Here is a 26,455-nt window from a genome sequence, read left to right as displayed (position 1 = left end):
TCCGTGATGAGCAGCTGGCCATAATAGTTTTCTACAGTGGCAAGTCTGGCCTATGTGTGCCTCTCTTATGACAGTTTTATGAGTGTAGGTCTGTTTTATAGTACAATAGGATATATTCCACATTTTAAAAGGATTTCTGAGAGAAGTAAACTGTATTACTGTACATATTTATTTATAATACATAACTAACTATTGAAGATATCGATTATTCTATTGTGATACACTTTTTACAGATTCCTTGTCTGTCTGAGCTTCATCCAATATGTACTTTATTATAAAACTAGTCCACAGTGAAAGCACAGCAACAAATGTAAGGCAAAATCTCATACCCTTAAACCAGTTAGGGTAACCCCACATAGCTAAATCCATATACCCAGTAAATCCAAGTCCAGTAATAACAGTCAGTACCCCAACAGAGTGAGGAGCTAAAAGTCCTAGCCAAGCAATAAGTGAAGGAGTAACACTGTATCCCAAGTTATGCCAATCTGGAGGTTGTGAGCTAACTTCTGGCAGTGTTAATCCCCATCGCACACCACCTAAGAAGGACAGAATGGAGGCCCCATAAAAGAGCTGTGCCTGGGCAATATCTGGTTCAAACACCCCAGTCGTTATCATATAGACAGGAGCGGCTACGAAGGGTATAAGTCCTGAAAATCCAAGGGCCAATGCAGGGGTTGGAGAGTGTCGAACCTGGAAAAAAAAAAGCACTTGGGTAATTATTCATGGACGATGAGAATGGAAAGTAGTGTTTTCTGAATTTTATATTTATGTAAGGTTTAATAATTCTAAACCACAATATATAGATACGTTAGGTTTAATTTTTAATGAATTACAGTAACTACACTGCCCCCTTGCTTCACACACGTTTGCTCAATTGCAGGTTGAGCCAGGATAACACAGGAAAATTTGGCCGAATGCGGTCAGGTGGAAAACATAGTGAGCTACTTTAGAGCTGAAAAATATCTTTGAGCTTTGGTTTTGGACTATTTATGGTGTGTGTATATGGGGGGGGAGGGGGCGTTTTGGGGTCCACCTCACGCATCTCGTATCTCCCCAAGTTTTAATGGGTTCACTCTACATAGATTTGCACTACACAGCATTTTCTGGGAATGCAACCCTGCATTAAACAAGGGAGCAGTGTACAGTATATAGTTCTGTAAGGTTTAATGTTTCCTGGATTTTATTGTTTTGTGTATAGTATCGGGGCTGTACCCAGATAGGGTAGTCTAGGGTGGCACAGTTAGACCATCAAGTGTGTAAATGGAATACATTAACTTTGAATTAAAAGAGATAATAAATTTTAGTTTAATAGGTAAGGATAATACTTTAACCCTCTTGTGTATGTAATGCATATGAGTCACAAACTGGTTTTGTCCAATTTGATCAGTGACTCAGAAGTGCACCATAAAAATTTAAAGAGGGAAGGACCTACACTACCAATGTAAGTTACCAACTAGTGTTTAGTGAGTTAGGCTGGACAATGTGGAGATGAAATAACTTCAGTTCTCTTAGCAGGCAAGTTGTCCGTGGTCACAGTCCCTATAAATCAAATCTCCCATCACTCTCAATACCTCTCTACACTCTCAGTTTTCAGTGTTTTGATCATAAAATAGTAATTGTACTTTAAGCATTGTGAAACTGAATATAATTTTTCATCTGAAATACCTTGTATTATTGGAATATTCAAACCACGATAACGATCATGTCTCACCGCTGCTATTCATATTCATTGACTTTTATGGGAAGCCTATCAAGTGACCGGTCGGATTTCAGTGTTGTGATCGTGAAATAGTGCTTTGCATGCTGTGAAATTTATCATAACAAACAGTGCAAAACCTGCATGTTTACTCCTCCTCCTACCCCATCCCCCCTATAGGGTGTGATATTGTTAGGCAAAGAACTGCATTTCCTATACTGTACAGTATATGAATTTTTAATGCCACTGAGTTACTGTGACCCATGGTAACTTTTGGGCTCCTCTATGCTGGTATCTCAGCTGTCACTTAATGTAGCCTGTAGGCAAGAAAGTCTAATAATTTAATTCTTTACTTTTCAATGTGTGTAACCTCACCTGTTTAACATTGTCTAATATTGCCAAATCAGTAGTTGTTTTGTTCTCTTTGAACTTGTAACTAGGAGAGGTATGGAAGAGTTGGGCAGCTCCACCTGCAAATATGAATAATTATTATTCTATGGAACTTTATAATTTCGATACATAAAATAAGAAAACAATAACAGTGTAGACAGATACAAAATATTACATGTAGTACAGTATAATGTCCTATCTTCTCTATATATTTGGATCACATTCTTTGTTTTGTTTATGTTTTGACCACATTATTTGCATATTTCTGTTAAATTCGGTTTACTCATTCATTCTTCAGTGCCCCAGGGTAAACACTAGATCACAGTGCCATAGGAATTAACACAGGAATAAAGAGCTAAAGAAGTCTGAAATTAAGTGTGGGAGACTGGGAGTATTACCTATGAAAAGAAATTACTTAAAAGGAGGGTCAGGGGTAAAAAAAAATCAAGAGACCACTCTAGAGAAATAAGTTCCAACATTAGTGGATGTATGTACAGTACATATCACCAGGTACAATACAACTGCAGACAAAGTTGTCTGAAGAAGGTTAAGTAATGACATCTACTAATTTTCCCCAAAAAGAGAAGTAATGTTCTTGCTGTCTGAGCACACATAACAGAGCATCAATAAAACATAAGAATTGGATAGAAACTTACCAGTTGCACTTATAGGTATAATTCGAGATGAAGCTGACTCAAAAAGATTGGCCTTTAAACTGTATAATGATGGACGACATCTCCCAAGCCTGTACAAGGGCAGCATCATCTTACCCTGCAAAGATGTTACCTATTACTGTTCAAGACTCAAAAGTGGTCACTAAATTCTGACAAATTTTGCACTACTGTACTGCACACTATATTGAATACGTTTAGTTACTGTAGTATACTGGCATTACTTTGATTTACAAAAGGGATCCGCTCTTGAAAATAATTCATAAATCCTTTGGTATTTTTTAATGACCATTTTGGATGTACACAATGATTATAAGACCCAGACAACACATAGTTTTAATTTGGTAATGAAGCACCAACAGTATGTCCACAGCAAAATATTGTAATGTTTTGCCTTCATCACGATAATTGGGTACAACAAATTTACCAAATTCCTGCTGCCTGACCCTGGCATACACTGACCCTGGTACACACTGACCCTGGCATACACTGACCCTGGCATACACTGACCCTGGCACACACTGACCCTGGTACACACTGACCCTGGTACACACTGACCCTGGTACACACTGACCCTGGTACACACTGACCCTGGCATACACTGACCCTGGCACACACTGACCCTGGCATACACTGACCCTGGTACACACTGACCCTGGTACACACTGACCCTGGTACACACTGACACTGGTACACACTGACCCTGGTACACACTGCACAGCACAACACAGTGTTACGGGAAGGACAGCATCAGTGACAACAGCCGCTGCTCTTCTTATTTTATAATATATACACGTGGCATGAAGGTGTCTGTTTCTGCTTACTACATTAGTTATCAATTTGGCGACACTTTTCACCTTTGTAACACTGTATACTGTATCTGTGCTGCTGCTGCTGTGTACGGCCGCGTAAGACAATTATTGAAATAAACTCCAATCCGGATTCTTTTTAATTCGTCTGGGTTTTTGTTGTTCATGTCTGGTAAGGCCTCGGATATCCTTTGATAGAATTGCCTTATTATTTACAACTGTTTGTTTAATGTTAATTAAATTGTATAGCTCCAATGTCTTGGTATAGTGGGAATTGTTTGTCTCTGTCCGGTCTATGTACAGCACGGGCGGCACAACTGAAAGGTCTATACACATGTTAAACAAATTATAAACCTAAATGATGATTTTGATAAATATTAATATAATAATAATAATAATTATTATTATTATGTTACTATTATTATTATTATTATTATTATTACTATTATTATTGTTATTATATTGTAACATATATAGGAAACGTTGAAGGTAATAAGTGTTGTATCCCCTTGTGTTGACCACCAGCAGGCTGTTGATGGTGAGGTGAACTACGTGTGTAATGAACCTTCACCTGCCAGAGGAGCCTCAGATAAGCTGTATAGTAATCAAGAGAGATATTCATTAAAACTTGCAAATAATAAAAGAAAAAGAAGAAGGATTGAGTGAATAAAGGCAGTCATGGCCAACAAACCCCAGAAGATGCCCAAAGTGGCCAAGGTGAGTACTACACATGACTACAGTAAACAGTGAGATAAACTAGGTGTCAGGGTATTGATGGAGTATTCCTGCTTCTATCTTTCACCTTTATAAATTTTGTTCCTGGTTGCTAAAACACGTTTTGAACTTGAGAGAAAATTACAGGATCCTCCCTAACTTTCTGTACAAGTTTTACCGTCAATTTATAGTATCACACCGGTCTTTATTTCGATATTAAAAAAAGGTTTTTCCTATGTATTTTGATGAGTTTCGAACGAATTTTATATTCATTTCCACCGGAAATCACGTTTTTTTTTTTTTTTTTATAGATACCCCCCACCCAACAATCAACAGAAAATTTGGATTCCTTTTTTAGAATAAATAACATTATATTACCGACCAACCAAGAAAACCTAACCTAACCCAACCCGTTGTTCATGCCCCAGGCGCTTAAAAAGCGAAGACTGAGGCTTGGAGCAATGCGTGTAGCAGGTCAGACCACCTCCGCCATAAGTGAACAAATCATGGCGACACTTGTGACTGAGCAAAAGTAATAATCTTGAAAGTTTAATATCTCGGTTATCCTTAATTTCTGGTGGTAATATCATAGAAGAAAAATGTCTTATAACTGTGTAAACACAAGATACATATTTTTGATACAGAAATAAAGACCGGTGTGATAATATAAGTTCACTGTTTTTACTATTTTGGTAGGTAATGGTAGAGCAGGTGTGGTAAAGGTGGACGTCACGGTCAACACCAAAAGGATTTGATGGAATTGCACCCAATTTTCAGGAGTTGTTTGGATGATACTGGGTTATACAATCGAAACAACAACATTGTACCGGTAGTATTTTTAGGGGTAATTTCTGAGAACTACTACCACCAGAAGGAGTAGTTTGATTTGGTTCTTTTTTCCACAGATGTTCTTGTCATTATCTTGAGTATATTAGGTAATTATTGACGACTGATCTGCCGGCGATTTTGAAAAGAGGCAACAATTTATTTAATTTATTTTTTATTTTTTTATTTCTTTCTACCTACGATCATAAATCAACTGCAGTGGGCAGGGTATGAAGGATGAGAGAAATTGCTGTTTATATGGTTTGGAAGATCACAATTTGGCTGTAAAATTTCACATGTTTATTGCAATTTATTTACTGTAATTAAAGGAATATGGAAACATTGTTATTCATTCAGTTAATTATATAACTTACTGTACTATATTGCATTTCCACAGGTGAAAGACAAGTCTCCTGCTGAGCTACAGATAACAGCAGAGCAACTCTTGAGGGAAGCCAAAGAAAGAGAACTTGAAATTGTACCTCCACCACCACGTCAAAAGATATCAGACCCAGAAGAACTTCAAGAATATCGACTGAAGAAGAGAAGAGCTTTTGAAGATAGCATTCGCAAAAATCGAGGAAATATATCAAATTGGATCAAATATGCAAAGTGGGAGGAGGAGCAGCAGGAGATCCGTCGAGCCAGGTAGAGTGTTTAATGATCTGTGTTTGAGAGTATGTGTAGTTCCAAAAGTTCTATAGTATCTATGACTAAGTGCTGTAACTAATTATGTAACTACTGTATTAATATTCCAGTTTTCAATGCTTTTAAATAATAGTTCCTAAAGCCAAATCAGCCAAACTTGTGGCTCTGAACTTTGAGGTTTATATAAATCTAAAGATATAAGTCATTTTAAGTTTTTAAAACCACATTTACAAAACCAAGAAACAAAGACAGCTAAAGCACAGACAGTAGTAATCTTTATACTGTACAGTACTAACTTACATAAGGAGGCATTGTACCAAGTTTGAGAAACAAATAATGTATATTTTCAAATCTTATTCCATTTTAGCAAACTATTGAAAGCAATATAGTAGACTTGTAGTATGTGAACTAGAAAAGCTTATAATAAAAAATTCATTTTAGCTAAAAATTTAACAATACAATGTACAGTGTAGACTATCAGTATTTTAAGTAGAAAGCTTTTGATAACATACACAGGTACATTTTCTATGACCTTTCAGCACAAAAGCTCTGATTGGAATTAAATGTTTCAAACAAGTAATTACATGAACTTTAGTTACATAATTGTATTCAGTAATCAAAGTTGAAAATTCTCAAATTGTGGTTTATAAACATGAGTGTTTCACCAGTGTCAGCATTAAGATGATTTGAATGTGGAGTTGATGCATTACCACTAATTCTGGATGAAATTTTACTTTCCACTGAATATGGTGGAGAAGAAAGATGCTTATTTGCAAGGAGACTTAATGCTGGAAGTATGTTCTTGTTGGTTTTCCACCAATCTAAAGGATTTCTATCATGTGCTTGCAGTTGAAGTTCTTATTACACAATGTTTTTTTACTCTTAAAAGAATTCCTTGGAATTGAATTTGGTTCTGTAGGCTGTGAATGATTACTATCACCCTCTGTCACTAACTGGTCTAAGCATTTATCACAATCAAAGTCACTATAATCATCAATTTGCACAACACACTCTAGGTTCTGCACTTTACTTTTACTGGAGTGAGCTCTGGTATGCTAACATTCTCCCTCTTCTCAAGACAACTGACCAGCACTCTCTGTAGGTTAACTTCGTGCATTTTAGATGTTTCATCACCTTCATTTCTATACAAGATTATATCTGAAACAGTGCATGGTCTTTCACTCAGCCAAACAGCAGTCTTGTGGAAAATTTTCAGTAGAGCAGAGAACTTCCCAATCAGGTTCCATTTGTTTGCATTGAATATAGAGGTTGGGGCTTCAAGGCAGTAGTTTGCAATGGCAGTTTTTTCTCTTCAAATATGCTCTCTAATATGAAAACCCTGCACTATCCCAACGAGTGGAGACATCTTGTATTAATATTGTACATTGAACAAAGATAGAATGCATTTATTCACCCAAAATATTTCACATCTGCTAGAGAAAATATGACTGCTAGTTGCATTCCAGAGCGGTTCATTCACTGTAGGATCTGCCATATGTGTAATAATGGAAATGGATAGTTTTGGGTGCCAGGGACATAAAGATACATCAGTACATCCCTAGTGCAGGCTGTCTCGTGTGGCTGTTCACTCACTCCTGCAACACCTCATCAGCCCCAACTACATTGCAAAGTCCATACATGCATGCCGTCGGTTTGTTTTGGCATTGAAGTCCAAGCGGTGCTGTGCTTGTGTGATCGCCTTAAATTTCTACTTTCTTTGCATCAATTATGGCCTCAAGTGACCAGAAAACCTTACCGGAGTTGCTAGTCAACCAAAGAAGAAAGGTTCCCTGAACGTTGTGCAGTTTTTATATGAACTAAAAACTAACTGCTGTACTGCATACTTGTTCAAGATACTGAGAGGGATGGAAAACATAAACCTGATACAATTTTTTAGATATCAAGTACCAATCATATAGGACTGTAGGTTACACATATAAATATTAATACGTATACAGTATAAACATTAAGAATTGATCTACATAAATTATAGCTACTGCACAATAAAACTCTTTTTTCTTCAGATCTGTGTATGAAAGAGCCCTGGATGTCGACCACAGAAATATTACATTATGGCTTAAATATGCTGAGATGGAGATGCGTAGTCGGCAGGTTAGTTCTTTTATTAATACACTATGTGATAAAAAATATTTGCAGTAATGTGCATAGCAGTGTATTAGTGTAAACCAAAAAGTAGTACAGTATTTTAGCTAAGATGTCTTATTATTTGTTCAGTAACCTTAGAATTATTGGTACAAACATTTCAGGTCAACCACGCCCGCAATGTATGGGATAGAGCTGTCACCATCCTGCCTCGGGCAAACCAGTTCTGGTACAAATTTACTTACATGGAGGAAATGCTCAAGAATATTGCTGGCTGCAGACAGGTAAGACTAATGCATGTAATATGGATCATGCTGACATGTTAAACTTGTGATGTATTTTTGGTAAGTTAAAAGGTGAGGAGGAGTAATTTTTTCACCGGCATAATGTAGGAAAGGGGTCACCAAAAATAAGTGGGGTTGTTGTATCGGTTATGTAGTCTGTGCTTTATGTTGCAGGTTTTTGAGCGATGGATGGAATGGGAGCCAGATGAGCAGGCTTGGCTTACTTACATCAAATTTGAGCTTCGCTACAAGGAATTGGACAGAGCAAGGGCAATCTATGAACGCTTTGTTTATGTTCACCCTGAGCCCAAATACTGGATCAAGTATGCACGTTTTGAAGAGAACCACAGCTACATTCAGAGTGCCAGACGGGTCTATGAGCGTGCAATCCAGTTCTTTGGCGATGATCACTTGGAGGAGAGTCTGTTCATTGCATTTGCTAAATTTGAGGAAGGTCAGAAGGAACATGACCGTGCCAGAATTATTTATAGATATGCTCTTGATCACATGCCCAAAGAAAAATGCATGAACCTGTATAATGAATATACCCGACATGAGAAAAAATATGGAGATAAGTCATCAATCGATGATGTCATTACCAGCAAGAGAAAATTCCAGTATGAGGAAGCAGTAAAAGCAAATCCTCATGACTATGACACATGGTTTGATTATGTTAGGATGTTGGAAGCAGATGGCAATGTTGATCTCATTAGAGAAACTTATGAAAGAGCAATAGCCTGTGTTCCACCCTTAAAGGTTAGTGTATATACAGTATTAATATTGCAATATCTAATTGGCAAGTACAGTATACTCATTTTAATAGGATGCACTACACATTATAACCCATTTATTATTACTGATGCACTTGATTGGATAACTCATATATGTACAGTACTTTATTGACAAAGTTGTTGGTTTGATCTCAGGGTTCTTAGGAACCTCTCACTTGTGTGATTGGTCTTTAGTTCAGAAATCAAGCAAACTAAAAAAAAGCCATAGCCTCATTAGATGGATAGTAGCTCTGAAAGACCAGCTGTCAAATGTTGAAACCTGAGTCTTTGCCAGGAGTTCCCAAACTTTTCATCAAGAGGGCCACATGCAGAATTTCATGTCACTACATACAAGAGAAGATTTTTATGAGTCAGTTTTTATGCTTTTATTTTGGAGTTTGAAATTAAAAAAAGATATATATGTTTTATATATTACAATATTTATTTCTGCCTGCTAGCTTATAAAAACTAAAAGACATTAAATTTTACAGTATTGTGTACTTTTCATTGAGATTGACTATACTGTTTCTTGGTCACCTTTGTGATAGAGAGGGTTGGTAATGGTTTCAGACAGCAGGAATGAGGTGCTCAAGTCAATTTGTGGTGCTGTGAGATGTGGTTTTGGGGATAAAAGGTGTGAGTCCCATTATTGTTTTGAACTCACACCTCTGTCCTCCCACTTGTACAAACAGGTTTGAATGTACTGTACGTGAATCGCTTAACTCCATTGCATCAGTTATGAATGAGGGATTGATCCTGAAATTCCATTTTAGAGTGAGTGTGGTTTGATGCCTCTGGTCCCTTCCTCCTCCCTGGGGATGCTAAAGAGCTGGAACTGAAAGTTGATAGAGCCTGTAGCTTGCTTTATAGCCTGTTTGGGTTCTGAGGAGTGAAGACTAGAAGCTCTTACCTTCAAGCAGCTGGTTAATTAAAGCTATAGTGGCTAATTAGTTATAGGGGCTACTGTTGAAATAGCAGATATCCTATTCTCAGTTTTGTAGTGTTACTACAGTATACAGTAGTTCAGTTGCACTAATGAAAGATTCTTGTAAACCCTGAGATTAGACTTGCAAGTGTATTGAAAGCAGAACTTGACTTGCCTGATCTATGTTCTTTATAAAATAGGATTCCATGATCCAAATCTCTTTTTGTATTGTTTCATGTTTGCAGCCTTGATTATTTTTATTTATTTTTTGCATATTATACCGTACTTTATGCTCATTTAACAGTATTGTTTGATCAACTTTGTCTGGTCACGTAGTTTTTGTTTCTTATGCATAATAGACTTTTTTGGTGATTTTTTGTAGGAGAAGAGGCATTGGCGGCGTTATATCTACCTTTGGATATATTATGCAGTGTTTGAGGAACTTTCTACGAAGGATATAGAGAGGGGCCGTCAGGTGTACCAGATATGCCTGCGCCTCATTCCACACAAAGTTTTTACCTTTGCAGAGATATGGCTACTCTATGGTAAATTTGAGATACGTCAAAAAGATCTTACAGCAGCAAGGAAAGCATTGGTAAGTTATCAGGTATTGTAAATAATTAATGTGACTAAAATGAATGTGAAAGGAGAGAAGGTTATAGAATTTGAAAGTCAGGTTTAAGTATCCACATACAGTTCCGTTAATAGATTCTGCACATGCCCAGATCCATAGCTGGCCACCACGTTTCCACGTTTACTTTTGCATTCTCAGTTTTTTTGGTTCTGTTAATTTTGATGTAGACAATTGTATAGTTAACTCTTGGCTTCTTCCTAGTTTGTTGGTTGCTCACTATATTGAGTTGAATTTATGCTGGCAAACAAAAAGTATACATGACAACCTGCTGGCAGTAAAGGGTTATGCACTTCACTGTTATGAGTTAAACCTCTCATTTTTAATTTGTTAAAAAATCTGGATTGTTTAGCTTAGTGAAATATATTTTGAACCAGGGTGCTGTAAAATGATTCATCTAATACCAGGTTAAGCAACCCTGGGTTATTTACTTTACAGGGTTATAACCTCTCCTTCACAAGTCTCAAAATTTCCTGCACATTTAAGTATCTTTCATGTATATCATAATTATGTAATATCTATCCAAATTTTTACCCAACACTGAAATTGACTTTGTTCATGTGTTAGTACTGTATAACACCTTAAAGCAACAAAGCAAGGAATTTGATGGTCCCAACTATCTATTCTTTACAAAATATATTTTGTAGGTCTTATTCAAAGGTTATTTCAATGTTACTAGAATCTTTTAGGATTTGGTTTGCTTCCAACACCTTAAATCTCTGTGCTTATATAAGAATACTTTATCAGATTAAATTTATTTAATCTCTCCTTGCAGGGACAAGCTATAGGCATGTGTCCAAAGCACAAGCTTTTTCGTGGATATATCGACCTGGAAATTAAATTACGAGAATTCGACCGTTGCCGTAAACTTTATGAAAAATGGGCTGAATTTGACCCAGAAAATTGTAAAATGTGGATTCAGTTTGCAACCTTGGAAGCTATGTTGAATGATGTTGAGCGAGCAAGAGGTATATATGAGCTATCAATTGCACAGCCACGTCTTGATATGCCAGAATACATGTGGAAGTCATACATTGATTTTGAGGTGAGTCCTTTGTACACTTTGAGGATATCTAACTTGACTCTTGTCAGGCAGCTCTTAGCTGCTTTATATTACTTTTATATTACAAGAATTGTATGAATTTTCCATATCTGGCATGAAAATTCCTTTGAAATGTGGGTAGGTGATAGTCATAAAGATATTATAGATAATAAATGGAAATTTTATTTTTGCAGGTGGAACAGGAGGAATGGGATCATGTTAGAAGTCTTTATGAGCGACTTCTGGAACGCACTCATCATGTTAAGGTTTGGATCAGTTATGCTAAATGTGAACATTCCATGCCAACTGAGGATAATGTTGTTCATGCACGAGCAGTATTCCAACGAGCAAATCGTGCCCTTCGCTCATGCCAAGAGAAGGAACAGCGGCTGATGCTTCTTGAAAGTTGGAGAGATTTTGAAGATGAATTTGGGAATGCTGAAAGTGAAGAGAAGGTAAAGAAACTAATGCCTAGGAAGGTAACACGCCGACGACAAGTCTCCACAGATGACGGTTCACAGACACGTTGGGAAGAATATATTGATTATATCTTCCCAGATGATGAGGCAGCTAAACCTTCACTTCTCTTGTTAGCAAAGGCTAAAGAATGGGTGAAGAAGCAACAAGAGCAGAAAATTGATTCTGAAGAGGATATTCCTACAGCAGAGAAGCCAGACTATGAAGAAACGACTGAAGTTAATCCTGACTTAGATCGTGATGATAGCGATGTTGATGTTGGTTCCTCTAGCAGTGAATGGTCCAGTGAAAGTGATCAAGAAGATGTGGCAAAGAAGAGGAAAGAAAGAAAAAGAAAATATTCACACAAAAGGGATGAAGATGATAAGAGAACCAAAAAAGTGGATAAAACAAAAAGTTCAGATAGTTCAAGTTCTAGTGATGAAGAAAAAGAGAGAACAGGAAAGAGTAGTAACAAAGGAAGTAGTAGTGACTCAAGTGAGGAAGAGAGGAGAGCAAAAAAGAAGAAAGAAATTAAGAGAAGATCCTCAACAAGTTCAAGTTCCTCAAGTGATGAAGATGATGAGAAAAGTTCAAAAAAGAAAAAAGATAAGAAAAAGAGCTCTTCAAGTGATAGTAGTAGTAGTAGTAGTAGTAGTAGTAGTAGTAGTAGTAGTAGTAGCAGTGGTAATTAGGAGCAAGGAAGGCAGTGCAGTATATAGACTGGCAAATTAAAGGGGAACTTCATAAAAGCCTAGACATATCAGTGAAAACAAAGTTAGGTTCAGCACAACCTGCAAGAAGTATCCCAGTACTCTGTTTGCTGTAAATATCCAGCTTTTTATCATTGAGCCTTAAATCCAGGATGCTCACTACTGAATTCACTTTAAACTACCGTAAGAAACTACTCCTTCACTAGACTTCATTTGTTGTTATGTATGGAGCAAACTCTGAAATAAAATTAGTTTTATTGTTACAGGTATTATTATTATTTGCTATTTCATATGCTTTTGTTAAATTATGGCAGACGACATCTTAAACCCACAAGACCTAAATACAATTAACACATAGTAGTGAGTGATGTTAACAGTCTGGTCGTTCACTCTAGATTGCTGTAGACATAGGCCACTAGTCTGTTAACATTTAGCCATTCTTTTTTTCTGCCATGCCTATCAAATGGGTAAAATATGGTACAGTACAGTAAAGGTTCGGAAAGAGATGAAGAGGGAGTAGTGATATAGAGTGAAAGAAAACAGAGGATTTATTTCTATAATGCATAGTAGATGGACTTTCAGATGAAAATTTATATTATTACAATATTCTTGTTTAATAATGTGTGTACAGTGGGGTATGCTATAACGAACGGATCCTACTACGAATATTCCTATAACGAACGGTTTTCCCTATAAAATTGAGAATGCTATAACGAACGAAACTCCTACAACGAACATTATTTAAATTTTTTTTTTTTTTACTAATTTATTGTTTTCTTATTACAAGTATTAATGATATTCTTTATTTCAGGTGTTTAGATGCATATGTATGCACTTTCTTACAATTTTATATTATATTTTTCAGTGCTAAGTGGTTGTATTTGGGGGCCTGGAACGGATTAATCCTATAACGAACAAGGTTCTAGAACCAATTAGATTCGTTATAGCATACCCCACTGTATATTACTTTTGTCAGACTGGACAAAGTGGAACACAGGAGATGGTGTGAATAACTCATTGTGTTGTGACTGCAATGTAGCCTTAGGCAACATAAAGGTCTTCATGATATACCACAAATAATAAAACAAAATAATAGTTTATAAGGTAGATTCCAGAAATTATTTATTTATTTATTTTTTTTTTAGAAAAGAAACAATTCCCATTTATCATCACCATTATTACATCGTTTTGTGGGCTTTTATACCCCCACCAGAAAAAAATAAAGAATGAATATGGTCATAATTGGTATGCAATACTGTGGCTCATACTCTTATCAGGCTGGACAGCATGGGAGGAGTAAGAGGCAAATGCTGTATCCAATCAACTGCCGCACTCCAGAGAATAATGTGTAAGGCAATCTTAAGAGTACAATCCAGTATATAAAGAGAGAAGGAGATATTTTGAAGGACAAAGGGATCATGTTAAGAAGAGAAGTACAGTATATATGGTAAGTGTTGATATACTGTACATAGGTTTAAAGTACTGTACAGTATTTGATAAAGGTCTTCCTCCTGGCAATGTTAATGATATAAATATAAAGTTATGAATAGTTAATTTAATAAATAGTTGCCATTTATTTTAGATATGACCTGGTAGGATATAATTGCTTTGTTTATATAAATATGAACTGTACAGGTAAAGCTGTGGCTTGTCTATTGTATTTGGGTGGTTCTTAAATCATAAAGTGGAGAAAAAATTTACCGGTGAATTTCAAGAAATAATTTGAAATTTTTTATCACAGTGGCCCGTCCCATGCATGGATATTTATCTTTGTTTTCTTAGTCCTTTCCTGTCTATTTCAACATTAGTCTTGAATCAGACTGCTTTATTATTTCTCCCCTTTCTTTAATGTTACCATACCCCTTGATCAACCTCCTTACAAAAAATACGGAGATCGGTCTCATATGTTGATACTTATCTTACTAATTTGGGTTAGTTTAAAGCTTTAAAATGTTTCATGTTGCATATCATCACCACCACTAGACTCATAAGATTATATCTTTAACAATTTTATACTTTATACTTTGGTATCATTTAACCTTGGGTTGTTTAGTTGATACAGAACAAATTAACAGTTATATTGGTCAAAATGCACATCACTACATATTATGTAGTGATGTGCATTATGGAATTCTAAAACATATAGTATCATAATGTAAAAAAATAAATAAAAAAGATATACAGTTGCAGACAAAAGTTTGCTCCCCTGTGGTGAAACTGAGAAATGGCTGGCTGTTGTCTGGTGTGGGTGTCCTGTTTAATCTCATTTGGGGAGGGAGCAAATATTTTTATCGTGACTGTACATTAAGTGCATTTCTTAACAACTATGGTGCTGGAAATGTCTTGGGATGTTCTACATCCTCCAGCAGATGACATCTTTGAAGCCTCAACAACAATATCTTTCAATGTTTTTTTTTTTCCCACATTTTTATACCTGTAATTCTTTTGGTTATTTTAATGGGAACTGTTGTTATATTTATTACTGGAAGTACATTTAATATTTGCCTGAAATAATTTTTTTCTACTCATACAGGTATCACCTTACTTTACAAACGTTCGAGTTATGGAGATTTGCTTATACGAATTTCCTATTCTTACACCTCTTTCTTATTACAGTATATGAAAGCTATTCTTGCTGATAAGAGTTTGGTTCCTTAAAGTAATGTACCAAATTTATATTTTATTAATTTTTTAATGTTACACTATATTACAATAGTTAAGTACTATACTGAATTACAGTATGGTAGTTAGGTGCTAATTTACAGCACAGTCTCTCCTCGACTTACGACAACCAGGAGTCTAGACGTTTGGTCGTAATGTCTAACGACGCCGTACGACAACTTCGGTTGGCTTACTGCCACGTGTGTACAGCATCCACGTTGTATCCCGCTCAGTTAATGTATTAAAAAGGTAAAAGTTTTACAATTATTACCTGCACCATGTAATATTTTCGTTGATTCGACTTACGACCTGGTAGCCGGAACGGAACCCTGTCGTAAGTGGAGGAGAAACTAGTACCTGTAGTTAATTTTTTTGTGAACCGATATAATTTATTTTAGTTGTAATATAGGGTTTTCTTGTAGTTAATTACTGTATTTCCCGGCTCATAAGACACTACAAGTGTTAAGACGCACCCGATAATTAGCAAGATATATTTTGGATTTTTTTTTTTTTGTGGATTAAATACCTTACTATATTGGCAAGCCCAGGTTGCTGGCTATATGCTATCATGTTTCTCACTACCACAGCTAACTATCACTTTATGGACCTATTATCAAACATTTGTTGGTATTATTAACCTCTTGGCTTCAGGGTATGATCGGCAACCCCCTCTCCCCCATGCAGGTATATTTGGGAACATTTAAAAAACAAATAAACAATTCTAATCTTACAAACTAGCCATGAAAACAACCAGGTTTCGATTTTTCCATAAAAATATACGTTTTGCACAAAGTTCAGACTTCTAAAACACTTTTCTTCAATGACATTTCTCTCGGAAAGTTATATTTTTTCGATTAATTTAATAGATAAAATTACCAACAATATTACTTGATTAAAGTGGGCAGGCCTTTGAAGTCGAGGGAAAATGTTGGGAAAACTACAAACAATAACACCAAGCAAACCTTTTGAAAACCTGACTTAACATTTCCTTACCTTTAAAAATCCTAAAACTATAAAAAGTTTACCGTATTCATGTTTTCGGTGTTCATAGTAGGTGATGGTGTTTTCATTTAGTATGTGTTCTTTTCGGTGTTCAGATGAGGAGGGATTCACAAACTAATGTGATTCTAACATTTTTACAAGTTAGGAAACGTTATGTCAGGCTTTCAAAGGGTTGGTGTGAGCCTGACCAGCCTAGTATGTAAAGTACCTGAGAGCATTATAAGAATGCCTTGATGGAACATCTACGAAATAACCTTGGAAAGGATTCCCAACACGGTTTTATGCCGGGACGCTCCTGTTTGATACAATTATTTAAGGTACTGGATGTTTGGACGGACCCAAATTCTGGAACAAGGTGGCAATATCGACAATATATACCTAGATTTTGCCAAGGCTTTCAACAGTGTACTCCGTGAAAGGCTGAAAATTAAACTGGAATGGTACAGGATTCAAGGAAATGTCCTAGCGTGAATCAGAGACTTTACACATGATCGCAAGCAGTGCGTGGTGATTAATGGTTCGAAATGTCATGTATACCCGTGACAAGCGGGATAGTGTATTGGGCCCATTGTTGTTTGTTTGCTTCATAAATGACTTGCCAGAAGCTATGCATTCCTCCATACAAATGTTTGCTGACGATGCCAAGTTATTTAGGGAAATTAAGAACCAACCAAACCGAGCAGAGCTGCAGGAGTGTTGTGACGGCTCCGAGTGGAAGCTCTTTCAAGACCAGACTTGACAAGCACTGGAGTAGGTTCAGATACATTCAGGAGCCAGTACATGCCCAGTAGTTGCCAACAGAGCGTAACAGAGACGTGACCGACCGCCCAAGCGGCTAACGAGCTGATCAGTGGCGAAGAGGATAAGCAGCTACGCCCGGAGTTTTAAACACCCCTCCTCCGTCGAAGAGGGTTTTCGTGTTTTAACCCGAGTTAAAGAAAAAAATAGTCCTGAAGAACACCACACTACAGTGCTTGACGGGGAGGAGTGGCGGTAAAATTAACTAATTCCAATAAAATTAATTTATGATATTGGAGTTAGTTAATTTTACCGCCACACCACCCCGTTAAGTACAGTACTGTAGTACGGTGTCCTTCATGACTCAAAAGTAAGAGGACGAGGAATAGGTCAGAAGATGAGGATGGGAAATAAAAACCACACGAAATGGAACACCTCACGAAAGGCTGAAAATCAAACTGGAAGGGTACGGAATTCGGGGAAATGCCCTTGCGTGGATAGAAGACTTTCTACATGACCACAAGCAGTGTGTGGTGATTAATGGTACGAAAGCGTCATCTGTACCTGTCATAAGTGGGGTACCACAGGGCAGTGTATTGGGCCGCTGTTGTTTGTTTTTTTCATAAATGACATGCCTGACGTTGTACACTCCTCCATACAAATGTTTGCCGATGACGCCAAGTTATTTCGGGTAATTAAGAACCAAGCGGACTGAGAAGAACTGCAGAGGGACCTCTGTGGGCTCCAGGAATGGTCGAAGAAATGGCTGCTGATATTCAATGTCACGAAGTGGAAGAGGATGCACCATGGGCGTACCAACGGTAAGGAGGCGTATCATATGTCTCAATGGAATGAAGAAACTGCACTAGTTGAGACTGTGTGTGAGAAGGACCTAGGTGTGTATGTTGACAATGAGCTGAAGTTCTCGGGCCATTGCGAGAACAAGATAAATCAGGCAAATAAATTATTGGGTCTTATAAGAAGGTCGTTCACATCTAGACGGTCCGTCCCTCGTAACGATCTTCAGGAGTGAAGTGCTTCCCCATCTGGAGTACTGTCACCCCATCTGGTCCCCGAGATATGCTAGGGACTGTCAGTTGGTTGAAAATGTTCAAAGGAGGGCCACCAGACTGGTGCCTGCACTTCAGCACCTCAGCTACCCTGAGAGATTGGAGCGCCTGAACTTGCCTAGCTTATACTACAGACGGGCAAGGGGGGACCTAGTTGAGGTGTATAAGCATCTCAGGGGCCACTGTAAGGGTTTCAGTGGACAACACCGCACCAGACTACTCATCGCTGCAAGGCACCCTGGACAGGTTACAGGTATGGACTACGGAGAACAAGGTCACCATCAACCACACCAAAACCATAGTCATGCACATCAATACCGCCACCACTCCAGTGCAAGCCCCAGCAGTCACAGTGGGTGCCCATCCTCTCCAGCTGGTGCAGTCTGCCAAACTCCTGGGTGTAACTATAGACAACAAACTTGATTGGAAGGCCCATGTAAATAACACAGTCAAGGCTGCCTCGTACCGTCTCTACATGCTACGACGACTTAGGTCACTTGGGACACCCACGCCAGAGCTGAGGACCATCTACAACGCCTTTATTCTCCCCAAACTTACATATGGGTCACCAGCCTGGTCGTCTTCTCTCGACTCCACCCAACTACGTCAGCGAGATAAGGTACAGAAAAGGGCTTGCAGAATCATGCTCGGCGCAGAATACTCCTGCTACACCAACGCTCTCTCCACCCTGGAAATGCCATCCCTCAGTCACCTCCACCACCAAGCACTGGAAAGGTTTGGCAGTGGACTACTGCACCACCCTCGTCATCGCCACCTCCTGCCACTTGCAGCCCCCCACCCAACTCGCGCAGTCCGCCACTACAACAAAATACACCCCATAAGAGCCCGCACTGATAGATATAAGGACAGCACCATCCCATCTATTGTTAAAATAATAAACAACAACTGATTTATGTATTGTACAGCCCTGTAAATGTATTCAATGCATGTAATATCATTATGTCTAAATCAAATGTAAGTCTGTATATTTTCAGCCACCGGCTGCAACTCTATTAATAAACCATTTATTATTATTATTATTATTATTATTATTATTATTATTATTATTATTATTATTATTACTCAGTTGAGTGTCCTTACTTGGAGCTGGCGGACGCTCGCCCCACAAGGGGTCACAGCTCAAGATTGAAGAAGCCGCAAGTCCAGAAAACCTTGAGGGCAAACTTTTTCGGAGTGAGGGTTGTAAACTCTTGGAACAATCTACCAGAGTGTTGTGACGGCACCGAGTGTGAGCTCTTTCAAGACAAGACTTGACCAACACTGGAGCGGGTTCAGGTACATTCAGGAGCCGGTGCATGCCCAGTATTTGCCAACAGTGCGTGGCAGAGACGTGACCGATCGCCCGGGCGGCTAGCGAGCCGATCAGTGGCGAAGAGGATAAAAGACGAAAAGAACAAGAAAGGAAGATGGAGAGCAAGGAGAAAATAAGTGGGAGGAAGGTTAAGTTTAAACTAGAAATAGTAAAACAACAAACGGGGAAGAAGATAATGAGATGCTCACTCAGAACAAATCTCTGCAAGACTAAAAAAAAGTTATTAGTTATAAAATATTCGTGTATTTACATTCAATGCCTTTTATGGCTAAAGTATTGTCATTTTATTGATTTAGAGATAATATTTATAGACTTTTAGGCAAAACTATACATTCCCTGAAAGCTAGACATATTATTTACTGTCTGTATCATTTATCATGTATTTCTTTCTTAAATACAAACCGTAGGGCTGATGATTATATAGGTCAATCCGAGTGCAGGCGAGAAGGGAGAAGGAAGACAGTTGCGACACCACCTCGTTATTTTCTTAAGGTCCCGAATGTAGCGGCTGGTTTTGCGAGAGATGTGATAAATTAAGGTTAACTTTAAATAACACACTATACAAAGCATAACCATCATATAATCCAATAAATGTTAACACTGTATATGGTATTTAATCTGAACTGCGGAATGCTAATCCCCATAATGTACCTCTGTGACGAAGGCAAAATCGTGTCAGGTCGCATATTTACAGGATCAAGTTACCCTAGTGCTACAAGTCTCAACTCTCCGTCAGAATTTGTGGAGTAATGCTCATGTAACATTGTATAACAGTCATCTTGTAAGCCTTGCATTTGTTGTTAGATCGATAATATGGATAGTTACTGTGAATATTTTCTTCCAATCTTTATCCTCCGACGTGTGCTAGTTCACGACGTCCAGTGGATCAAGTGCAGTATTTATTCGCCGTCACTGCTGCTACCTCACAAGTATTTTGAGTCATGACATTCGTTACACATCAGTCCTTATGTGAATAGAACTTTTTTTTAATAATAACTTGTTTCATGGTTATTTTGAACTGGTTCTGTGTGTGAAATACATGAATATTTGAATCTTTAAATTTGGATATGCCTTATACAGCAAGTGATATATTAATTATATATTGAAACAGGGTAATTGCAGTAAGGATATTAAGTGACTTTTGGGATTTAGAAACAAATACGCTGTACAATATTATATTTTTCACTTCAGTTCGGGAAGTTAGCTGGAACGAATGGTGGGCCAGTTCTCTCGACTGTGCAAGTGTCCGGGGCGAAACTGGCTGGCCGGGCTATTCGCTCTAAACACTTGCCAATAGCACACAGTGATGTTATTAGTTGAGCTTTAAATGCTAATCCCACTATTACTTAATTAATAAACATGTTCAAATATACCAACATCATGCAACTAAATTATTAGGTCTTACAAGAAGGTCGTTCAGATATCCCTCGTAACGATCTTCAAGAGTGAGGTGCTTCCCCGCCTGATCCCCGAGATATGTTAGAGAGTGTCAGTTGATTGAAAATGTCCAAAGGAAGGCCACCAGACTGGTGCCAACTCCACGGAACCTCAGCTACTCAGAGAGATTAGAACGCCTGCAACTGCCTAACTTATACTGTACTACAGACGGGCAAGGGGTAAGCTAATCTGAGTCTTTGTTGTTAATAATACTGCTCATAAATATGGTAAGTCTCTTTCATAATGTCATAGGTGAAAGTAGGTCCCATAGGCAGGACTGCTCGTTAGGGACAATAGATACATCACACTGTATACTAAGGAGGCAACATGGCCGGTACTGCACTCGACCGCATTCACTTCCCCAAGTTGTAAGCTTAAGTAGCCATTTACAACTGGGTGAACTGGGAGCGCCCGGGAATCGGCCCCCAGAACAGGAGAGGCGAGTGCTGTATCTGCTCGACCGCCACGCTTCATAATGTCATGAGTGCTAAGGTTAATTGTTATATTTTGTTAACTATCACAGGTCTATATGATGACTTAGGGTGAAGAGTGAAAACAAGTGACTCACAGGTGCTCAAAATGATCCCATGTGATTCATAGGTGTTCATAATGATGCCAGATATCTCACGGATGCCCATAATTACACTGTATTCGCCAGTACAATAACCTAATAGAGGAAGAAGCCTAAATATTTTGCTAGTCCTCAGGTCAAAGGTGAACGTTAGAAAGATCGCACTAGATCACACGTTGGGGTGTAAACCATCCAACTTAGACAGCTGTGTGTGTCCCTGCGTCATCGCCTGTCTACTTGCCTTAGTTAACATCCCCATATATTTTTTGTATGTTGTGTGTATATGTGAGTGTTACATGTGCACGTCATATGTACAGTATATGTGTTAGTTTACAGAAAACCTATTAACCAGAGTATACTGTATCTAGATGTGAGGACTGGGAAAAGAATTACGACTTCCATTCAACTCATCTCACAACAATAATGTACTGAAAGAAAGCTGAGTGATAAAAGGATCAGTGTCTAGTAGAACGAGATCATCACTAGAGATAAAGTAAAGGTTAGGACGTGTGTTAACAATGGTATCTGTACAGTTTCTTTCCTGTACCAACGTCTGGCTCAGGTCCATTCGGGCGGTAATAGGATGAGGTGCACAGGGATGAAAGTTGAGTGGTATTGTAGTGGATTCCTCCCCTACAAACGCTGTTTGTCGCTGACTAGCCTACCCTTGAATTCACCAGCCTGCTCCTCGAGTCCAAGGTCAGCAACCAGCGCCGCCTTACATGAAGGTCAACTATTAAGCCACGCCTACCTCCGCTATATAAGACCTCACCTCGTGGTAACCTATCACTTTCTACCTATAGCCACCAGCAAGCAACACCTCCTCCTCCGCTCCTGCCTGGCGGCTCCCGCTCCAACCGGCGAGCATGGCGACCCACAAGCTGGTCCTCCTCTGAGCACCCTCACCAACCAGCTCTCTCTACTCAACGCTTGTAACCATGCTGCCTTCCCAGCACCAAGCTGCATTGTACATCCAATACAAATGTATACAGAGAGCACATTGTGAGTTTCCTTTCTCCATCCCATCCTGAGTATGAACCAACATCTCGTACCCCACAGTATCAAGGCTCGTCTCTGACTTCACCGACAGTTTAAAGTTACTTGGATAGGAAGAGGAGAGAGGGGTAGAGAAGTGAGAGAAGAGAGTAAGAGAAAGATAGGTAAAGAAAGAGAGAGGAAACGGTGGAAGGAGAGTATATAGAAACAAAGGGGAGGGGAAAAGCTAGATAAAGAAAAAATGAGATAGATCAAGAAATGACAGATACGCGTGGAAACAGAATAGAGATAGTGGAGAGTAAAAAAAAATAGATTAAAAAAAGGTATACATGAAAGAGGGGGGAACATATATCAAGGTCCTCTACCTATTCAAGAAGTACACCACCACCACCACCACCACCGCAACACTCTACATATACAAGTACCGCAATCACGTTTCTTCAAGGTAACTAATATCATGCAAGGGAAGAAAGCAAGAGTTTGTAACAATAAAAAATCTCTCAAGAAAGAAGAGGAGATACACTTTTTATTCAGTCATGGTACATAAACACGTATTTTTATGATGGACTATGAAATGTTACATATAATGGTATGGCCGGACAAAGTGATCACAAAATTGCAGTCATGGAAAATTTACGAGTTAACTCAGGTTATCTGGCTTCACATACTCGTTGAGATAAAAATAAGTATATCCCTGCCCCCCCCCCCCTTGTGATCTGGATATTTATGAACTAGTTGGGTTTTTACGACACGTCAATGGGGGGGGGGTCAGGTTAGGCTACTGGTACTGGTTAACAAAAGTCCATGGGTGTGAGATTATATACTACTGGTACTGGTTAACAAAGTCCATGGGTGTGAGGTTATATACTACTGGTACTGGTTAACAAAAGTTCATGGGTGTGAGGTTATATACTACTGGTACTGGTTAACAAAAGTTCATGGGTGTGAGGTTATATACTACTGGTACTGGTTAACAAAAGTCCATGGGTGTGAGGTTATATACTACTGGTATTGGTTCACTTCTACAGTCACTCATTACCGCTACCATGGGGACTCGAACCTGTAACCAATATATAAGCAATTATGATGATATTTTGCTTGTTATGTACCCTTTACGTTGTGAAATATTTGTAACACTGAATTTATGGGATGAAATAATGCCTGTGACTGTAGTTTGCGACGTACGGTTCGTAAGCCTTTTGAATGATATATTGATAATTATATAACTAATGATAAAATAAAGTTCGTGATAAATATTTTTGTTAATTAGTAAACTGTCTGTAACATCATTTTGATAATATACACGTTCTCAGATATTTTTTGTAACAACCTAGTGTAATTATTCTGTCAGTTGGTTAATCTTGTCTGATATTTTAGCCTCTTACCATCTTTGACACACACACACACACACACCAACATAACGGCACAGGAGTTGAAGATAAACCAGTCAGCCTTGTAGCATCGAAGGGAGACGCCACCAGTTTATCCTGCCTCCCGTGTTCGTAGTCACTAAAGAAGGACGGCTAAACGGAATTTGGCAAAACCCACATGCATTCGGGTCTTGCGGGCGAGAACTGGTCCTGAGTATCCTGTCTTTGGCCTAAACTGGTGTACTTAACTTAATAAAGACTGAAAGTAATTCAAACATAATGTAACCTTACTCTTATTTAATATATCCTATCTTAATACTGTACCTTTTAGTTTTCCTAACCCAAACTGCCCGATTTTACCTTCGCCCCAAATTTATTTACTTCACCTAATTCATCCTAACATTAAGCCTGAAGTAACCTAACCCAACCTAGAGGTCAAAGTTGGTAAAGACCAACTGGCTAGCACACGGCATACCAACATACGTGTGGAGTTTCCGCTTATTGAATGAAGAAAATTGGGTTCACGAGTGGGTCGCCGAGATTACCTTGTGGGTTTGGTGATCATTCAGACTGTGACGGTATGGAGATGGTGTAGGGTTACGTCTAGTTATGTTGTCTAGCACTCAGGATGGGATGGATGGAAACTGTAGGTGGTGGTTTTCTTATATAAAATATATTATATACAAAACAGTCTAATGCTGGAGATGCCGTGTGGTGAGAAGCTTGCTCAGAAGACACGTTGGGTGAGTAGCGTGCTGGAGCTTCGTTAGAGGAGATGTTGCGTGTTGCTGGCCTCCAGGTTGAATGAGAGCTGGACAGCGAGGAGCTTGCTCGAAGGAGGTGTTGCGTGTTCAGGAACGTAAGGCAGAATGAATCTCAATGACGAGACTGAGAGCTTTGATACACAGCTGCCGGAAGTAAACTCGGATGCAAGCGTCGCAGGTGGCGTCCCCCCCTGAGAAACTCGCCGGTTGTTAGGATACTGTCGCATTGGAATGGGGCTAGGCTTGTCAGTTGTAAGGAAGAGTGAGAACCTCGCCGGTGGTTGAATTCCGTTGCTATGGGATACGGCTACACTGTTGTAGGGGAGAGATCCACTACAATGGTACTCACATCATCCCTAAGTGGACGTCTTATACGGTGTGTGTGTGTTTGTCTGCTAGTTTCCGTCGTATACCTTCTCTTCACTTTCTCCTTCATCCCTCCTCTCTCAACCCCTCCATTCCTCTCACTTTTCCTTCACCCCCTCCCCCCCCCTATACTCTAATCACAAATCTCTTTTATTGCTGCTTACTCTCGTCTTTTTTCTTTGTATTTTTGTCTATAACGCTTTCTTTTCCTCAATCACTTTACACAACACTTTCTCTCTCATTTGTATATTTATTAATAATTTTGATGTTATCTATCCGTAAGCCTTTAGGCTCGTTGTAAGTAATTCAATTTCAATTTCAATTTCAATTGTTTATTCTTTGAGAGAGGAAGCGGGGATCCTAGTGTCACTAGGTACCCTGTACAATGACACCAGAATCATCCGGCAAGTGTGAAAAGTACATATGCGTGATAAATATAAAGGGGCTTACTTAAAGCTCTAAGGAAGGAAGGATATTCCCTTTAACACACAATCAATATTACAAAAATATCTGGCCAGTATGGGTAGCAGACTTATGGTGTTCCAAGGTCAGGGGGTCGTGGAGTGGTGGTCCAGCAGGCGTCACGTGGAAGCGTTGTGTGTAGATATCTAGGAGGTAGTGAATAAGGGTGCGTTGTTGTCTTTCTGCATAACGGCCAAGAGCGTTGTTTCAGATGGGGATACCAATCAAGCAAAGCTTGCTACCCACGATGATACGGGCAGCAATCACGTCCCTTCCGCGACCCGTCGGGGTAATTAAGGTCTCAGTGAGGTTGGCCGTTGAGATATTATTTATTACTAGCCAGTCCCAGAATTTCAGAGGTGCGTTCTTAAGTTTTATGAATACACCCAAAAAAGAATTCAGCAACATCCCTAGATAATTCTGACATTGTCGATTATTAGATATGTTCACTAATAGCACTCTGCAGCCCAATATTAACGTGTCAAACATTGTGAGATATAGTAGAATTTCCTTACCATTGTTACGAGAAATGCTTAAGAATTTTTTTTTTTTTTATGAATCATATCAGCCACAAGCTGCTGTATATAATATACGGTAATTAGCTAGTTTGTTTTATTCCCTTTATTTATCTTAATTTGGTTGTTGGAAGCTGAATATAAATGGGAGAGGCGCCACCTTTTCTCTCTTTGGTCTATGTTTGATGGTGACATATTATTTATTCCAATGTTTATGCTCCAAATGATTTTATAGCTATTGGTATGTAGTACAAATCGTTCCCTTTCAAAAGATATGTTAGATAGAGAGTGGTTGTACTCGACAGAAGCTGCCATGCATAGGCCAACCTGCCATGCAGACTTTTATTTTTTGCTCTGAGTGTAAGAATACCATTAAATGGTGGAAGGAGCATGGGTGGTGGGGGGCGACTAAAGATTCCCACTCCTCCGGTAAAAGTAGGATCAAAGTAGAATTTCTCACCCTTACATGGACATTTGTTAGTTTTTTTTTCTT

General features: G+C 38.6%; 2 protein-coding genes across 9 annotated transcripts; one reads left to right on the top strand and one right to left on the bottom strand.

The window, feature by feature from the left end:
- Positions 1-153: 153 nt before the first annotated feature.
- Positions 154-3,889, bottom strand: LOC121879854 (transmembrane protein 69-like). Of its 8 annotated transcripts, none has more exons than XM_042386660.1 (4): positions 3,444-3,889; positions 2,743-2,857; positions 2,072-2,166; positions 154-690 (listed from the first exon to the last, which is right to left on the bottom strand). In XM_042386660.1, the coding sequence occupies exons 2-4, from the start codon at positions 2,849-2,851 to the stop codon at positions 211-213; spliced, it is 684 nt and encodes a 227-aa protein (XP_042242594.1). In that variant the 5' UTR covers positions 2,852-2,857; positions 3,444-3,889; the 3' UTR covers positions 154-210. The 8 variants fall into 8 exon arrangements, with proteins under 8 accessions (XP_042242594.1, XP_042242589.1, XP_042242607.1 ...); XM_042386655.1 differs by having other exon boundaries at positions 3,460-3,889; XM_042386673.1 differs by having other exon boundaries at positions 3,582-3,889.
- Positions 3,890-4,061: 172 nt separating this feature from the next.
- On the top strand, positions 4,062-12,940 carry LOC121879831 (crooked neck-like protein 1). Its single transcript, XM_042386627.1, has 8 exons — positions 4,062-4,283; positions 5,503-5,753; positions 7,778-7,865; positions 8,021-8,140; positions 8,315-8,896; positions 10,218-10,430; positions 11,242-11,511; positions 11,703-12,940. The coding sequence occupies exons 1-8, from the start codon at positions 4,245-4,247 to the stop codon at positions 12,657-12,659; spliced, it is 2,520 nt and encodes an 839-aa protein (XP_042242561.1). The 5' UTR covers positions 4,062-4,244; the 3' UTR covers positions 12,660-12,940.
- The last annotated feature ends 13,515 nt before the right edge of the window (positions 12,941-26,455 follow it).

Source organism: Homarus americanus, unplaced genomic scaffold, assembly GCF_018991925.1.
Source record: "Homarus americanus isolate GMGI-L3 unplaced genomic scaffold, GMGI_Hamer_2.0 scaffold50564, whole genome shotgun sequence".
Taxonomy (NCBI): domain Eukaryota; kingdom Metazoa; phylum Arthropoda; class Malacostraca; order Decapoda; family Nephropidae; genus Homarus; species Homarus americanus.
This window is presented reverse-complemented; position numbering and strand designations above follow the sequence as displayed.

Bases quoted from the DNA above. Each gene is read 5' to 3' on its own strand.
- LOC121879854 (XM_042386642.1), bottom strand. From the start codon at position 3,355: ATGCCAGGGTCAGTGTGTACCAGGGTCAGTGTGTACCAGGGTCAGTGT. The intron at 2,858-3,283 runs GTCAGTGTGTGC...ACATCTTTGCAG, and splicing joins CAGGGTCAGTGTGTACCAGG to GGTAAGATGATGCTGCCCTT. The intron at 2,167-2,742 runs GTAAGTTTCTAT...TCATATTTGCAG, and splicing joins TATACCTATAAGTGCAACTG to GTGGAGCTGCCCAACTCTTC.
- LOC121879831 (XM_042386627.1), top strand. From the start codon at position 4,245: ATGGCCAACAAACCCCAGAAGATGCCCAAAGTGGCCAAG. The intron at 7,866-8,020 runs GTTAGTTCTTTT...CAAACATTTCAG, and splicing joins TGGAGATGCGTAGTCGGCAG to GTCAACCACGCCCGCAATGT. The intron at 10,431-11,241 runs GTAAGTTATCAG...CTCTCCTTGCAG, and splicing joins CAGCAGCAAGGAAAGCATTG to GGACAAGCTATAGGCATGTG.